This window comes from Trachurus japonicus, chromosome 23 (assembly GCF_045865225.1).
Source record: "Trachurus japonicus isolate A0001 chromosome 23, Traja_1.0".
Lineage (NCBI taxonomy): Eukaryota > Metazoa > Chordata > Actinopteri > Carangiformes > Carangidae > Trachurus > Trachurus japonicus.
The window spans coordinates 12626955-12645230 of NC_140929.1; the positions used below are offsets into that span (position 1 = coordinate 12626955).

Here is an 18276-nt window from a genome sequence, read left to right on the forward strand (position 1 = left end):
TGTCAGCGTTCCCCCTCCTTTGCTGCAAAGTTAAACTTTTTCGAAATGGAAAGAATTACTTTTGACCTTCGCCTAAATTCTTACCTTTGTAGAAAAGCAGCTCATTACTTTCTGAGGAATGTGCAGCAGAGGTGTGTGTGCGTGCCTGGTGTCCAACTGAAAATAATTAGCTGGTCTGCTGGGCAGCAAAGTGTGAGACAGGCAGTAGCACGGTTTTTGCATAAACTTTTAATGTGTGCGTATGTGTGTGCATGTGAGTGTGTGTGTGTGTGTGTGTGTGTGTGTGTGTGTGTGTGTGTGTGTGTGTGTGTGTATATATGTGTGCATGTGTGTTGTGCCAACCATTGTTGAAGTTAAAGGCAGATTTCTGTATTGTGGAAGAGTTTTGTGTGTGTGTGTGTGTGTGTGTGTGTGTGTGTGTGTGTGTGTGTGTGCCCAGACGGTATTTTAACATGGCTAGCTGACTTCTAGCAGCCCACAGTTAAACAGTGACTCACAGATTCCTCTCTCTCTCTCTCTCTCTCTCTCCCTCTCTCCCACTCTTTCTCACCAACCCAACTTTTTTCTCATCTGTTTCTCCCCGGGTTTCTTTTTCTTTCTCTTCTTTCTACCCTGATTTTTTTTCTTCTCCTTCTTTCTTTCACTGCCTCACCGCCCCCTCTTTCTGTCTCTTTCTCCAGGTTGGGTGCTGACTCTAGCAGACTTTAGGACAGAGGCACTTTTTCTCTGCTCCCCCCACTCTTCTCCAACTGTGCCAGCCCTAAACCCAGTAAGTTACAGTATGATCAAGCCCTATACTCCTTGTCCTAAGCCTATCATGTTGTTTTCTTGTTGTATTTGAACTCAAAGTGGTCTCACACCCCAAAGGCCCCAGAGTTTAGTTAGACAAGTTAAACAAGTTTTTAGTTTAGTCCCATTTTTGTTCTCAAGAATTACCCCGAACTATCACTTTTATTGTTGTCCAGCTTTGATTGGTTAATAAAAGCAGGAAAGGTCACAGGGATTTAAATTCTCCTGCTATACATAATCAGGAAATACATGCACACACACGCACGCACACACACACACACACACACACACACACACACACACACACATGCACAAAGACCTACATAAGGAAGGTCGTTTCACCATTAGAGACGCCCAAATCAAAAGCAATGCCAAATGTTCTTGACTGGAGCTGCTGATAAAAAAGTTTCCTGACACACACACACACACACACACACACAGAGCCTCGAGGGCCCCTGGGACTTCAAAGAGCCGTCTACTGTACCTCAGCGACACCTCAACACCAGGTGCCGCAGAGAGGGAGGAAAGGGAGGGAGGGTGGAAATGGAAATAGTGAGAGGGGAAGAGAGAGAAAAGAGGAGGAGAGGCATGGGGAGGGTGGGCATGAAAGAGAGGAAGAATAAAGTTGGGAGGCTGAAGGAGAAAGAGAAGGGAGGAAAACGGGGTGTGGGTAAAAAAAAGAGATAAAAACGGATAATGAGAGAAAGGAAGTGGGCAGGTAGAGGCGAAGGTGGAGAGAAAAAAAAAGTGAGGAAGATGTAGGATGAGGAGATGAAGGCTGACCAACAGACAGACAGACACCGCGGCAGACAAGGAGCTGTTGGAGCCAAAGACAGAGAGATGTGGGGGAGGGCAGTAACACTCTGCTGCTAATACCCCTGCTGCTTTGTTGTGAAGAACCCCAGTTCCCCTTCTAATGGTGAACTGTTCCTTTAATGATAGCAGTAAAACACACTAGTCACAGTTCAACTTTTACAACTTACAGACTTAACACGCACACACACACTGATTCACACACCAAAGTTCAAATGCAAAAGCAGCATTTATAGTATGAAAAGGTTTTTGTCAGCGACCTATATGGGGCAGATATGTGAGCCTTTGTCTAATTTGGGCGCCTGTAAGCTTTTGAATTAACTTGTTTAGAAGCTGTCAATCACACAGACAGGCAGGATCTGTGGGCTTGAAGAAGAGACTCACACTGAGAGAGAGATATATTCTCAACATAAAGCCATTTGGTGAGCGCTTTGATCCCAGCTGCCTCACAGTGCACCGACTGCACGCTCGTCTGTATGTACTGCCACGCTGAAACCCTTTTCTTTTTTTCCCTTTTCTTTTTTTTGAGTTACACAGGGAAAAAATCCAAGCCCCCTAACCTAACCCGGCGGTGTCAGTGCCTCACTCAGTCTGTTGTGGTGTTCATCCGAGCAAAGGGAGGGGGAGGTAGAGGCTGAGCCGGAGGAGCTCGGCATCAGCTTAGGCGGCAGATTTCTGAACGTGAAGACGAATCGTGTCGGGACATTTTGTTGAATTTAGAGGTTCAAGCAGACGTGACACTGCTAACATAGCTGTCTGTACGGCGTGAAGCCAGAAGCCAGAGCCAGGAGGCGGTTAGCTTAGCTTAGCATGAAGATTACAGCATCTCTCATCTAACTCCGCTGAAAAGAGCGAGAACTTCAGAGCATAAAGATGGATCTGCAGAGGTGTGGTTTCATACCGTCGCAAAAAGAAAGCAATAACTATGCTGTACTAGTTTGTATGTATCATGCTCTGGAACTGAAACTCCACAGCTTAATTCACACTCAGCCCTCTTTATTCCTCATGCAAATTGAAACTGCAACTGATACAATCATGGAGCGGTTCGTATTGTCCTCACAGGTTGAAATAAATAGGAAATAAAAAAGTCTCTGTGTTTTAAAAGTGGAAGAAGCAGTGCTTCACAGGTGGCCCGCTGCACCTCCGAGGACTCGCACGCAGGCCAGGCAAGGTGACCTAATGTAAAAACATGACAACCCCTCCACCCTGCTGATGTGTCCTTGAGCAAGACACCCAGTCTCCGCCGGTAGCTCCAGCAGTGGGGTTTCAGAGCTGAGCCTGACCTCTGACCTCCCCCCACGGAGGGCAGCAGACAAAAAGAGCTTCTCCCTACGGGGATTAATAAAGTATCACATTATCATTTGAATGCAGCTGATTGTATCTGTGTCAGTCTACATTTCAGCCCGCAAACCTTTTCTGTAGAGCCTCGTGATATGACCATGTCACGGTAACCCGCCGGTATCTGCTGGGGAAAGGTCTGCAGACCCAAATGTCAAAAGATAAAGAAACAATCGGCCGTGTTGTACACCTCCTACCTCCCTGTTCATTTATCAGCATTCAAGCTCCAATTTATGACAGTGTCACACCTCCTTCCTTTTGAATTAGCTTCTTTTGTTGCCTCGCTGCAGCATTCAGGATGAAAAAAAAAACAACCAAATATTAAAAGGCACAAAATGAATAACAACAATACTGTAAAGGCAAAAATACATAAGCAGCAGTAGCTCAACAGTTAAGTCTACAATATTATCTTTTTTTCTCTCTCTGTGGCTCATAAAGAGTTTTTTTTAAAAGATGTTTCTGGGAAAAAGCAGCACAAAATGCCACAGACAAACCTTTCACATCTCAGTGTGCACTCGTTGCAGTGTTATTGCACAAGACCAAAGGCCAGCTAAAGCAAACTTAAGAAACAGCAAACACTGACATTCTCCCTCTCTGTCTCTTTCTTTCTGCCTCCGTCCGTACGTCCGTCCGTCTCTCTTTCTTTCTGTCTCTCTGTGTCCCTGTGGTCAACAATCCCTCCGCTGGCCTTTATCCCCAAATCCCCATGGACAGAGAGTCAGGAGAGAGAGAATGCTTAAATGCTTTGAATGATGGTGTGGAATGCTAAAAAGAAGTGTGTGTGTGTGTGTGTGTGATGGTAGGGGGGGAGGAAGCAATGGAGGAGGGGAGGGGGGTCTCCTGCCTGGTCTAGGATCTGGTATGCGTGACTGAACAAGAGGAGGAGAAAGAGAGGAAAAGAAGGAAAAAAAATCCCCCACCAAAACCTGCCTTCCTAACTTCTAAAGAGAGACAATGGCTACTGACTGGCCTGGCAACCCTCTGTGTGTGTGTGTGTGTGTGTGTGTGTGTGTGTGTGTGTGTGTGTGTGTGTGTGGTGTGTCACTTCACACACAGGACACGTCCTGATGGAAAGCAGAAAAGAGGGAAATCTGCCCTAACCAACTTTTTAGATCTCATTACTCCGCACATGCAGCCGCACAGACGCAGCTCTGCCACACGTGAAACGAAACACTGCAAATTAATTAAATAAATAAATAAATGACCAAAACTAATACCCCAAAACCTTCTGTTTAAACCATGAAATCCTGCATGCACCGCTCCCGACTCCCCTCGCTGCGCTTTGAAACCTTGAGACTTCAGTGTGAAGCCCCAACTGCCCTCCCAGCTGATCTGAAAACACCTTCTTGTTGCATTTGAGCATAAAAAACTGAAGGAAAAAAAAAACAACAAAACAGACGTTGATGATTAAAAAAAATCAGCAGGGTGGAACAGCTTCCTATAATAAACGCATTGGTGATAATTAATTACACAGGCACTGCAGCCAAATCAAGATGGCAAGCATCCATTTTAAATTTCCTTGTAAATAATAACACAACACAACAGATTTTTTCCTTTTTTCATCCCTCGTCGTGAAGCAAAGACTGGACTGATCAGGGACAATACACAGAAACGTGTGGGCGGTTATTAAGAGGAATGCATTAATATCAAAGCCCACATTGTATTAAATGTGTCTAAACATGGACAGCATCATAGCAGGAGACCAGAGCTGTGCTGACTGACCTGTGGGATGTGACAATGTCAAACAGCAGAAATATGTATTTTTCACCTTATTGTAAACAGACATACACACGGTGACAACTGTGAAGTGCTACACCTACACAAAAGTAGTCCACACGGCTTGTTGTTTTCGTTCATTATATAAATATCTTTAATTGTTTTAACCGTAAGAATATAAAACAATTTAATTTTGGGATTCTGCATTTTTTTCTTCTTCTTTACAAACACATAATATACAGTACATCTTTTTTATTTTCAAACACACACAGCTTTTTCAGCAGGACGCACATCCGTAATATTAATTTTCTAGCAGGTCATTGCATTACATTAAAACGCGCACACACAGGCCCCCGTGTGTGCGCGCGCGTGTGCATGTGTACGCGCGCCTGTGCGTATGTACGTGTGTGTGTGTGTGTGTGTGTGTGTGTGTAAGAAGGAGAGAGAGTGAGAGAGAGAAACGCATTCCGCTTGTAACCCGAGACGGAGGAGAGAGAGAAAAGAAAAATAATCGATTGCTCCTTCTTCTAAGCATGTCTCAAAATGGATTCAGGGTATTTTTTATTCAGGGAGAAAAGAGGGAGAGATGGAGAAAAAGAGGAGGAAAAAGATGTCTATCCCTACCCTCCTCTCTCTCCCTCCCTCCCTCCCTCCCTCTCTCCACTCTACAGCAACATGAATATGAATGCGACCTGTGCTGGCAATAACGTGGGAAAATAAAAAACCATAGAGCTAAACCCTGATTCGTTTCGATCAATAAAGGGTATAAGACATAGAAATCACTTCAATTTGAAGTACGACGCTCTGAACAACATCCACTGACATTTATTTCCACCAGCATCCCTTACAAAAAATGCCAAAATATTCCTATAATATACTCCCAACTCAAATATATTGCGTTTAATAATGGCCTGCTTATGCCAATACGTGTTACCTCGTATTGTATCACTATAATATTCCTCTATCTCTACAGCCTAGTATTATTATAGGATGACTATAGGTATTTCTCCTAAGGGTAAGCTGATAATCTTGTCTCCTTTATATTGGTCAAAGCTTGAACACAGCACGTCTCTATAAAGGGCGTTGGAGTTGGACTTAACCCATTAAAAAATGAAGGAAACAAACAATTTTTTAAAAAGCTACTACACAAGCGGGTTTATGTTGTTTTGTTTTGTTTTTTGCATAAAGCGCCGTCCTGTTGTAATCCGACTAGATTTTACAGCTCCCTTTCCCTTTCTCTTTCTCTCTCTCTGTCTCTCTCCGGGAAATTGTTACTGTTTATGGGGGTAAATTAACAAAGGTAGTTAGATTGTGTCCTGGTCTCCTTTCTCCAGCTCTGCTCATGGAGGGAGGGAAGGAGGGAGGGAGGGAGGGGATGGAGGGATGGGGGAGGGGGCAGACACAGTCCCTTTAGGCACATTTTCTCCCAGTCTCTCATTCTCGCTTTCCTTCTTCCTCCTCTTCTTTCTTTTTTTTTTTTTTAACAGTATACACCCTTTGAAAACAACCACATACGAGGTAGCCAAATGTTTTTAGGCGTGATGGCTGTAGCGGAGATTAGTCGTTAAATGTCTCAAATCCAGACTCACCGTAAAAAAACAAAAAAAGTCTCATACCCAAGTTTTAAAACCTCACTTTTGCTTTAAATGAAAAATAGAAATAAAAAAAAAAGGAATGTGCCAGTTTGTATGGATGCAAGTTTCACTTCAAGAATTTTCTGGAAGCAAGTGTCAGTAAATGGAGCAGATTATCCTAAACAGTATGAAAGAAAAAAAAGACACTTTTTGAAATGTGTGAAACGAGCTTGATATGCATTGCAAGTTATTCCAGTCCGATGTCGTGAATTCATGAGATATTAAAACTCAAAAATGAGATCAAAACAAATCGCTAACAGGGGTTTTCATGAGTTCACAACAAAAGCAAGTTTTAATTGCTTCCTACCAGGCAGAATATTAAGTCATATCAAACACTAATTTAGATCCTGCAAGGCCAACAGAAAGAAAAATAAAACATTTTGGACAGAAGATTGCGGTCACATGGGAGAAGCACACCGTTAACACAGGAGGGAGAGGAAGGGTTCTCTCTTTTTAAATAAGAAATGATGTCTCCACACCCATACACCATCCACCCCACCTCCTGCTCCTGCTCCTTGTGCCCCCCTCTGTCCCCATCCTTAAAAGAAAAGGCAAACACACACACACACTGCACACACACACACACTCGCACACACAAAATAACATTTCCAATCACCTCACTTTCTCACTCTCTGTCATCTGCCAGAGTCCAAGGTTCAACACTTTAAGGCAGGGGAGCTGTGTGATCCTCTCCAGTCCCCTCTTGGTGATCTTGGTACATCCATACAGGTCGATGCCCGCCAGCTGGGTCAGGTGGTCAGCTATGAGCTCCAGCCCTTTGTCCGTGATGCGCACACACTGTCCAATGTTCAGGGTCCTCAGCTCGTGCATCTGCCTCACCATCCGGTTTATCCCGTCGTCAGAGATGTGACACGAGCACAGGGACAGGGACTTGAGCTGGTACAGCCCCTGGGCAATGTACGCCAGGGTCTGGTCCCCTATCTTGTCACAGAAGGAAACGTCAAGCCCAGAGAGCCTCAGGGTGCCCATGGCGAGGTGCATGGTTCCCGTGTCGCTGATGTTGTCACAGGAGCGGAGGTTGAGGCTCCACAGGGAAGCCATGTGGGAGAGGTGGATCATCCCCGCGTCAGAGATCCCCCCGCAGAAGCTTAGGTTCAGCACCCGGAGCTTGGTCAGGCCCTTGGAAATGTGTTTGAGTGACAGGTCCGTCAGTTTCTGACAGTCCTGGAGAGTCAGGTACTCCAGGTTCAAGCAACCCTCTGCTGCGCTGCGGGTCATGCCCGCCAAATGTCCAATCCCCACGTCCGAGACGTGCCTGCAGGACCTCAGATTGAGGCTCTTGAGTCTGTGGAGGCCCCAGGCTATCAAGAGCAGCCCAGTGTTTGTGATGTTGCTGCAGCCACCAAGCTCCAGTACTTCCAGGTTCTTCAGATACTGGGCTATCCTGCCAAGACTAGAGTCTGTGATCTGCTTGCACAGACTCAGGTTCAAAACCCTCAGTGATGGGATCTCCTGCACAAATGCATGGCCGAGCCCGTTATCTGTAAGGTTGTAGCAGCCGGACAGGTTGAGGGACTCGATGTTAGGCATTCCCTGGATCACATAGCTCAGGCTGCGGCGCAGGGAGAGGATCTGGACCCTCCGGATGCCCCTGGCCTGGAGGCTGGGGAACAGGGAGGGATTGGCCCGGCGGAGGTGCAGCTTGGCCTCCACCCCCCTCCACACTGACTTGTGGTAGGATGCGTCCCTCCAAGCGATACACACTTGGGCTACCCTGCCTTTGTCCCTCACGTCCAGATAGCTGAAAATCATGGCCAAAATTTCCGGGAAGAGGCACGAAATGTGCGTCTCCATTGTTTTTCAAAACCCAGGCATATAAGAATTAATACTCCACACCTCCAAGGCTGAAAAGAAGGAACCCACTCAAAACACCCCCTCTTCTCTTGCACTAATGCAAAAAGTATCAACAGTCCCAGTTATCCACACAAGTAAAAAAGAAAAAAGAAAAGAAAGAGTTGTTTGTTTCTCTCTTTTTTTCTCACATTGAACTGTGCAAAATCGATCCAACTCTCTCCAATCCCACGTGATCCGGTCTGGTTGCGCAGTAGGATTCAAATGCATTTAAAAAAAAAAAGAAAAGAAAGAAGAAAAAACCAAAAAAGCGTTTATTCCTGCCTCAACCCCTCTCTCCGCCAAAAAGAGGAGGAGAGGGGGCGAAAGGAAGAAGGAGGAGGAGAGGAGGAAAAAGCGTCAATCCTTCCCCCTCTCTCTCCCTCTCTCAGACGACGCTTCCTTGTATTATACCTACAAAAAGCCTTCCTCTCTCGGCCGAGCGGGGATCCAGACGGTCGTACATTTCAGTATAAGAAAGTAAAAATAAAACCAACACTCTTTAACGCCACCTATTACAAAACGTTTCCATGTTAGAAAAGCGGGGAAGATAGAGTTAGGTTGGCTTTGTAGGCAGAGTGAGAGAGAGAGAGGGGCGTCCTGAGCTCAAAGCCTTTGTCTGCTCTTTTCAAACCGACTTGGCAGGGACCCCAGCACTCTGGCTGAATGGGAGGGGTGGAGGCAAGTAATAGTATTAATCTCTCCTGTCAAAATCAGACCAAATAACAAACAACGTTACCGCGAGTGTTATCATGCCGCGACAGCATAATGAAATGCGTATGTGAATATTTAATAAGCGATGCGGTGCGAAATTAATTTGCAATTTCACTCAATCACCCCTACCCCCGCCGTGTCAGGCAGTTGGTCCATCCCGCCTCAGCTGGAACGGTGCGAACAGTTTCCCTTGGAAACCAACTTCTTACAATTCAGTTCACTTTGGGCTTTAACCCTTTGAGCGGACCACACAGGAAACACAGGAAGGCCAAACGGAGGAGCCCCTCTCAGTCCGTTTACTTGGCACCGACATTTAGTCATTTTTATAGCGATTTTGTACTCGTGGAAATAGTAATAAAAGAGCGTTTCCAAAACGGCCCCAGCACAGAATACAGCGTTCTTTGTCTCATGTAAACAGCCTCTCTTCTATCTGCTCTTCTCTTTGACTAACTTTATTGCAAAACCAGAAAATAAATATGCACGCCCCCAGATCATCAATCAACATTTCATCTCTCAAATATATATATATTAAAAAAAAATAGTGTGGCTGAAAATCAGTAATAAAACATCAGCCGGACTCATATAATGTTCTTGATAATGTGCGGAAACAATGTAGAGTAAATCTCTTTTAATTAATTTCAACATGCTTTATTGGCTTGGTATTTGGCACAGTGTTGCCAGAGCCTCAAGCCGGAGATCACAGTTTGTGTCAGTGTGCGTGCAAAAAGAGACACACACACACACACACACACTTGAGACAAACATCCAACTGCTAGGCCTGTTTGCCAGTTTAATCTGAGCTCTTGTCTCTCCCTATTTCTATATTATTACACTGTCCTTGCCATATGTAGTACACACATAAGGGATGGATATATATTTTTTACAAAGTTGTGAAGTGTCCTTAAATGACTAGTGGTAAAATAATTTGTAAAGTGTGCGAATAAACTTAATTTCTCCCTTGTGACTCATAAAGAACCAAAATAATCACTTTGAAGCTGTTATCTCACATCTGGCTTTGCTTAGGCTATGTTTTGATCCTTGAATTGAAAACTCTTACGTCTCAGCTGGTAGGCTAGTAGGCCTACTGAGAGTGTAACAGTACATATATGTAAGGGTAATAACTGACTATAGCAGATAGTTTACTTATTCAAAGTGTAGAGAGAGAACAGTGTTTCTTTCTTTCTTTCTTTCTTTTTCTTTTTTTGAAACTTTCATCCCCTGCAGTGGGCCTCTGTCACCCCCTTAGTAGCCTTGGAGAATGTGTGTGTGTGTGTGTGTGTGTGTGTGTGTGTGTGTGTGTGTGTGTGTGTGTGTGTGTGTGTGTGTGTGTGTCTCAGTGTTTGTTTGTATGTGTGTGCACAGAAAGCAGGACATATGGCTGTGCATATGTGGCCCTTTCATGTAAACAGTATATTATATGTTTGTATTTCTCCCTCTAACTGCATATGTGTGTGTGTGTGTGTGTGTGTGTGTGTGTGTGTGTGTGTGTGTGTGTGTGTGTGTATGCATGTGGGCATGTGCATGTGTGTGCACGTGCGTGTGTGTGATAATATGACAGGGGAGCCGTTTGCTGAAGCCAGTGAAGTGTGGCAGAGTGGTTGAGAAAGAGCAAAGGAGAGGGAGAGAGAGAACGAGAGAGGAAGAGCTGATGAGAAACATAGTTGGGGTGAGAGAGAGAGAGCGATAGGAGGAGAGAGGCAACAGTGATCAGGTAGGGATAACAGGAAGGGAGAAGAGCTGCAGAAACAGGCATTTTTACATGAAAGAGGCAGCCGTGCACAACTGACAGCAACTCTCCTCGCTTCCACTTCTCCCGCTCATCCCCTCTGTTCTCCCTCTCCTGAAAGGATGGTTGCTGTAATTGTTCCTGTGCCTTCCCAACACGACTACAGAGTGAGAATCCACCTTCTTCGTTGCATGCAAAAAAAAAAAATTGAATCCTGAAGTTCAGCCAAAGCTAATATGACACTTCGGCAGCCAGAGTTAGTCGCATCTCATGGATGTTTTCCAAAGTTGCAGCTTTCTTAGTTGAAAATTCACCACATACAGTAGCTCAAAGGTTGTAAAGACCGCTACCTCCCTGTCATCTCTCCACTGGGTTCTTAACCCCTCTTTTGTCTCTGTTTATTTGGTTAAAATATTAAAAATACATTCATAATCCCCATCAGAAGAAAATGAACAAACATGATCAACTCACAGAAAACACCAGTAGGTATTATTATGTAATCAGGAGTGTCTCTTTTCAGCATGTGTCATATAAACATTAATTAAAATATCTCCCTCCAGGTGGAGGAGACTTGGTCATGACCACAACTCTCTGTATCTTTACATAATCATGAATTATACAAAAACTGGCAAAGCTGAGTTGGACTGAATAATGGTTTTGAATTTACAGAAACAAATTTAGTGTAGCTCCTCCGAGCTGTGATGTGATGTTATGTAGGTTCTTAAAAACAATTTGTATTTATTTTTATATCTATTAGCCTTTTCATAGAGTTTTGAAATAGTATGATTTTTTTAAAATGTCAGATCATGATAAAAGTGACTCTCCACATGGGTAAAAAAAAAAAAAAATTGGGCTGAACATTTTAATTGATCAGAACTGTCTGGTGACTGTTTTTAATGCTCGTCCCTCTGCTCTCAACTTATATCCTGTAACTTCATCAAGGGCAAAAACAAAGCAGTTAACTGCATTGTCCCCTGTGGCTGCCAACACCTACGTCCTTGCTACCCGAGCACAGAGTGTGTCATGCATTTTCAAAATAGAGATCCTGACATGAATACCAAGCTTTATAATGACAGTGTGAGCACCCTGAGTTTTAAAGAGGGCGGTAGATTAATATGTGGATAAACTGTGGCCACTGCTGAGCAGCGAGAGGTAGAGAAACCTCTCGAGATTTACCAGAAGGAGCAGACAAAAACTAGTTTGGTCATAAACCGGGATGCTGCTATTTGCCTCACCCAAATGTTCTGTTAGAACAAACCTGCTTTGGAGCAGTAGTCCTGATGAATTTATGTTTGCTGGTTTCAAAAAGGAAAATAAAACCCTGCCAATGTGGCTTTAAGACTGCCAACCAGACTGTGTTGTGTAGGAGGTTATTAGCAAACGTTTTAATACCAGAAGTGCCTGTGTGTTTGTGTGTGTTTATGTGTGTGTGTGTGTATATGTGTGTGTCATTAGTCAGTCACTCAGCTGACTCCACCATTTGCTGTTCTCGAGCCGTACAGAAAGACGATTAGCGGCAGGAAAGGCAAAAGAAGGAATGACAAGGTAAAGGAGGGAGAGATAAATAGAAGAAGAAAAGAAGGAGCGAAAACGTGTGTGTGTATGTAGCCTATGTGTGTGTGTGTGTAGCCTATGTGTGTGTGTGTGTGTGTGTGCCACAGGCTTTCTCCTCAGCAGCAGTAGCTGAGGCTCTCTCTGCATGACCTGCCTGTGCGTGTGTATGTGTGTGTGTAGTTGCTCAGCATGCATTTTTTTTCTGTTTTTCTGTCTCCCTCTGTCTGCCTCATATCCCAGCTGCATCTATGTGTGTGTGTGTGTGTGTGTGTGTGTGTGTGTGTGTGTGTGTGTGTGTGTGTGTGTGCGTGTGTAGGCTATGTGTGTGTGTGCATATGCATTGCTGTGGTGTGTCATACCTCTCTTGGAAAACCCGCTGGGCCCTAGCTTGCACTCACACTGAGCGAGAGAGGAGAACGAGAGGGATGGATAGACGAGGGCAGAGAGAGGAAAAGCGAGGGAGGAAAAAAATCAGGAATGGGTCAGAGGGAAAGAGAGGAGGAGTATTTTTAGAGGAGGTATCAGTCGGGATGAAGAGAGACACATGCTGTTTTCTGAATATTAAAATGGAGGTTTGAAAAATGGCATAAGAGGGAAAAAAAGAGGAGGACGAAATGTTGAAGTGATGCCAAGAGTCAGATTTGGCATGCAGGTGTGTGTGTACGTACGTGCGCGTATGTGTGTGTGTCATCTCCCATAAGTGTTGAAGAACCTCTCCTAAGATTCAGCTCATCATGTGACCCATCATGTGCAGGTGTGTGTTTTGCTTTTGTGCATTGTGTAGCTATGTGTGTGTGTGTTTGTGTGTCTTAATGTGTCTGTATTTGATGATTCAGGGGAGGGCTCTTGCTGGATAATTGCTCGCCTCGACAACGTGCTTCATCTGCACCCGCAGCGATTGCTGGTTGCCAAGGTTACGTGGGCGTGTGTCAACACGTTCCCCCCTGAAAGCCGACACCGTCCTGAATGGATATTACCATGACTCTGTAGATTCTCCTCCACTCGTGCGCGCACACACACACACACACACACACACACACACACACACACACACACACACACACACACACACATGCACACCCACACATGAAAGAGAAAGCAGACAGTAACAATGCACTGAGATACACTAAACCTTTGTCTGCGTGTGTGTGTGTGTGTATGCTGTATAATGTGCACTGTAAGTGATGAATCTTTCATGCTCCTTCAGGTGTTTCCTTGCTTCACTGGGGCTTCACCTGTGCAGTACAGTGTGTGTGTGTGTGTGTGTGTCTATTGTACAACCACCCTTAGAGCTCCTCTCTACCTTTGTTGAAAAAATAACATCAGATACCTGAGATGCAATCGTGACAATTTAATGGAGTAAAAGTTTAGCCGTTGCTCATTTTTATAAACTTTTTCGTTCTGTCAACTTTTAAATTATCTTGCACTGTCAGAATATAAATAGACAACTAGTCATGAGAAAATAAACTGCTAGTTCATAAACCTTTTCCAACAGGAAATCAGCAAGTGTTCATTGTTAAAGCAGAAGTAAGCGGAATGTTTGTGTTAATAAGTCTTAAATAGTTATATCTTCCGACAGCAATCACTTACATAGAGTGTTTGGTCTGAAACATGGGTCTGTCAGTCACTCTGCTCTGCTGTAAGCCGAGGAGAAAACTTTCCTTGTATCCTACAACCTTTATCCAATGAGGAGAGAGAACGGCATAAAGGGGCGGTCCTCTCTGTGTGTGCAGCCAAGGGATGCGCGTGAATGTGGTGACGTAGGGACGAGGGCAGGGACTGCTCACTCCATCGGCTGACAAGAAGTTAGCCAAAACCACCGGATCGCTTACTTCTGCTTTAACACTGTGTCCCATCTACACAGCACAGAATCCCCCAGAATCTGAATCTGATGTAGTTGCGTAGGTATTTCAAACTATGGCCGCATGCATATATGATGAAATATTGACTGTACGTGTTCTGATCACAGCATTGTAAGAAGTCACATCAGAAAATATCCAAACATGATGCTGATTCTTGCAAGAACTGAGGTTTTGGCGCAGAACTTGTTAGAGTTTCCAACTAGTTCTGCAAGTAAACAATCCAGACGATAACAGGTTTCCAGCAGCACCGGTTTCACACGGGAATTTCTTTTCTTTCCTTTTGGTGGGACCACGAGGCATTTAGTGTTGAACTTCCTCTCTTCCATCTCTATTATTTTATTAAAATCCATCCCTTCTTCCACCAATAACTAGAGAGGGCTGGGTGTGACAGGCAGGACAACTGTGAGCATGACGACAGTGACAATGAACAGCGAGGTGAAAGACTGAAAAGAGAGGTGAGGCGCCAGAGAAAAAGTTGAGTCAGGGAAACAAAATGCAGAAGAGGAAGAGCAGATGCAAAAAAAAAGAGGAAGACAACTGAGGGTCATTACCGGGCGATGCCTCCTTTTTTTCTGAGCATCTCTCCCTATCTCTCCTTTATCCCCCTCCATCCATCTCTACCTGTGTTTCTTTCTCTTTCTTGCTTTTTGTTCGCTTTCTCTTCCCTCTCTCTGACAGCTCGTCTGTGCTCCTGTCTCGCCACAATGCCTCACAGGCTGTGTGTGTGTGTGTGTGTCCGTGTGTGTGCGTGTGTATGTGTGTGTGTTATGCACGGCCACCCTGCTCCAGTTTTTGCACCACACAGGCTGTCTAGGTGTGTGTGTGTGTGTGTGTGTGTGTCCTCAACAATGCTTTTCTTTTCTGCCAGCTCTGCAGTCTGACATAGGAGATTTTTCAGTCCGTGTGCTCTCTCTCCCTCAGTAGTCAGCATTTTGGCATTTTCTCAATGCACTCTGTCATCTGTTGGCATGAATAGGCTGCATATTGGTGTGTGTGTGTGTGTGTGTGTGTGTGTGTGTGTGTGTGTGTGTGTGTGTGTGTGTGTGTGTGTGTGTGTGTGTGTGTCTTTTCTCTGTCTCTCTGTTTGTGTTTGTGCAAGGAGCCATGAAGGTGGAAAGTAGCTAATTTTCAATCTTAGAAATTGCACTAGGCAGGTTGTTTGATGTGGACGTTCACATGTCACCACAGAGTTGGAGGCAAAATCCCATAAAAAACTAGGTTTCAGTCGAGTTTGAAGGAGACAACAACTGAACTCCCAAGATGAAGGTTAAACAGCGTCTGTTCAATAAGTTTTCACTTTGCTACTTGGGTGTCAAACATTTGTGTTACACCCGACAGATAGGTAAAAACAATCTCCTCTGGTGTAGTCTGAGTATAACACATTTAAACTTTAAACATTTGCTAACTGTTGAAATCATGCTGCTTCCCTTTAAATCCACACTTGGGGATTTGGCAAGTGTGAAACTTGTGGAGATGTTTTTACGTAATAAACAAGACATCTAAATGCTAAAAACCCAAACAGGTAGAAGTGGGTTTAAATTATTCAGTGAGTGTAAACACCATATAACTTGGATGACGATAAAGACAACACATGCAAAACATTATCAGATGGAGCGTAACAAGTTTATTTGTCTCATTAAAACTGCCTAAAGGAGCTATTGCTACATATCCACCATCAGCAGTAACTGCTGTTTACTTACAAGTCTTGAAGTTTGGCAATTGTTGCATTTAGAGCACAATAGTTATGAGCCATTTCTGACACTACAGTGACTCCATATGGGGTTAAAAGACAGTTTTCTCATTCATACACAGTCCAGATTTACCAGGTTTATACCCAGTCTCCAAATCTGGCAACAGATGTAGTCGATAATAAATGCAGAATGTAACCGTCGCACTGATAAAACCTGTTTGCACCAATTCATTCTGAAAGAGCAACAACCAATGGAGAACGTCCAGCTCAGTCACATGGCATTCAGCTGACCAATGGTGGAAATATGATCGTTCACTCAGACATTTATGGTTACTGAGTCGGCCCCAGTGTTGTGGTGAAGCCAAAAAAAAAAAAAAAAAAACTTAGGGAGACCATAAACTGAGATGTTTCTTAGGTAATATGAGTGAAATATCAACAGATGTCTGAGAAAGAGTCTCCATAAATAGCAGTAAATGAAAAGAGCGTCAAGACAAAGATGCCTCATCAGTGAATGTGCTGCCAAAATATTTATAACTCATAAATTTACTCATCCCACATCAGAGATTTTTTAAATAATCCTCAACATTTGAGTCCATATTTAGACCCATCACATTGTATTGATGTCAGATTTGTGAGAGGTGTCATCCTTTGAGTTTGGAGCTGTCCTCATCTGCCACTCCTCGCCAGTGAAGCTCAAGGAGCAGATCTGAAATCCAAATTGCAGAGACTTCTCTCATTACATAGAGGGGATATTATAGTTTCCATTGTGTGTGCATGTGTTGTTGTTGTTGTAAAAAGAAAAATTTGAATTCAACAAACTCTCCAAATGTTGTGTGAGAGCTAAAAAGACATAAAACTTTGTGTGCACCAGTGTGTGTGTGTGTGTGTGTGTGTGTGTGTGTGTGTGTGTGTGTGTGTGTGTGTGTTTTCTGACCTGACACAGTACAAGACTTCCTGGGGATTTATAGGCCAGATGAATCAATTCAGAGGCGAGCTGTAAATCAGGCCAGACCAGCCGAGACTTGCACCGCCTCATAGTGTGTGTGTGTGTGTGCGTGCGTGCGTGTAAGATAGTGTAAGTCCTGCTTGTTGATAATTAGGTAAAGTGTGCGTGCATGTGTGTGTCACAAAAACATTCACTTTTACATACCCAGAGGGTCAAGAAGTTTATTTATTTTGACATTCTCTTGTTTACTGGAAGCGGACTGTGTGTGTGTGTGTGTGTGTGTGTGTGTGTGTGTCCATGGGTTAGTGAGGCAGAGAACAAAAATGTGTGTGTGTTTGCAGTGGTATGTGTGTGTCAGACTGTTTGTGTGTTTGTCTCTGCATGAGTATGCATCTGTGTATGCTTGAAACTCTGTTTGTACATGTTTGAGTGTGCGTGCGTGTGTGTGTGTGTGTGTGTGTGTGTGTGTGTGTGTGTGTGTGTGTGTGTGTGTGTGTGTGTGTGTGTGTGTGTGTGTATGTGTGTGTTAATTTCTCCAGGGAGGGGATCAGGAGACCAGTGTAGTTTGACCAGCGGAGCTCCAGGGCACCAGGGGGGAAACCAGGGGATCTGGCCCAGCTGCAGTAGCCTCTCCCTGGGCTCCCCGATCAGGGATTCAGCCTCCCAGGGTTCCAGTCCAGTGCCAAACGAGGCCAGCCAGAGTTTTCTCAGTTGACAGTCTCGGCTGCTTATTTATTAGTTTAGACTCACCCACCTTTGTTGGGAAGCACCGTTTTCATACACTGGCCCTTTGCAAATCCGTTATATGGTTATAAGACAAAATTAAATAATAACACGTAGCCACAACCATGAGCTGAAACCTGCAACTGCTGATGATAATAGCACTAAAAACAAAGCTATCCGTATGACTTTCAGCCAGGAAAAAGAGTTCATGATTTCAATTTTTTCAGTCCAGCGATTCAATTAAGAGCCAATTAAGTACACAACCAAACAAGAATATAGATCATCAGGTCAGTGATGGACCAGGTTGAGATGTAAAGCTGAATCACCTGTTGTGACACTGCTATATGGATTCTCAGCATAGGTGTGAATACATGGGGATTTTCACAATAAAGTTGGATTCTTTCTTTTTGTTTAGAGTCTTTTCAAAAAAACAAAAAAAAAACTTTGGCTTTTCAAGATTTCGCAATAATTTTTTTTTTTCTGAGCACAGTTAGACTTCTTGTCCATGTCGTAAAAAGTTGAGACTGGATATTCTCTCTTAACCTTGAAAACTGCCGCAAAGGAGCAAAACAGCCTGACATGTTCATGGCTCTCAGTTAAGTCAAAAATAAACACTGATATCTTTTAAACAGTGAAACACTAAAAGAAGAAGCAGCATATTTTTACTTGGTTTAAAATTAAGAAATTACAGCTATTTTGAAACTTCCACATCATCCACCATGTCACTGTTGTAACTGTACCAATTTCATTAAAAAAGTATACTTCTCTTTTAATCGTCATGAAAATAACCTAAATTGGACACATATTTGAAATTGAATAACTTGTACAAATAAAACTGATTGATTAAAACAACAAATTCAGGATTATTATTTTACATTTTATCCATTTATTTACACTGCAAATATACAAATATACAAGAA

General features: G+C 43.7%; 2 protein-coding genes across 3 annotated transcripts in view; one reads left to right on the forward strand and one right to left on the reverse strand.

The window, feature by feature from the left end:
• The window catches only part of wnt5b (wingless-type MMTV integration site family, member 5b), an 80907-nt gene that overhangs the window by 43110 nt on the left and 19521 nt on the right, over positions 1 to 18276 (forward strand). The window contains exon 2 of one of the 2 annotated variants that reach the window (XM_085768803.1): positions 681 to 769. The gene's annotated coding sequence lies outside the window, so the exon portion shown is untranslated. Of the gene's footprint in view, positions 1 to 680; positions 774 to 18276 lie in introns of both variants that reach the window. The other variant, XM_085768802.1, reaches the window with a different exon arrangement.
• Positions 5459 to 8802, reverse strand: fbxl14b (F-box and leucine-rich repeat protein 14b). Its single transcript, XM_085768704.1, has one exon. It carries the CDS (start codon positions 8103 to 8105, stop codon positions 6903 to 6905), a length of 1203 nt encoding a protein of 400 aa, XP_085624830.1. The 5' UTR covers positions 8106 to 8802; the 3' UTR covers positions 5459 to 6902.

What these genes read in the sequence shown, in the direction of transcription:
- fbxl14b (XM_085768704.1), bottom strand. Translation starts at nt 8,105, where the DNA reads ATGGAGACGCACATTTCGTGCCTCTTCCCGGAAATTTTGGCCATGATT.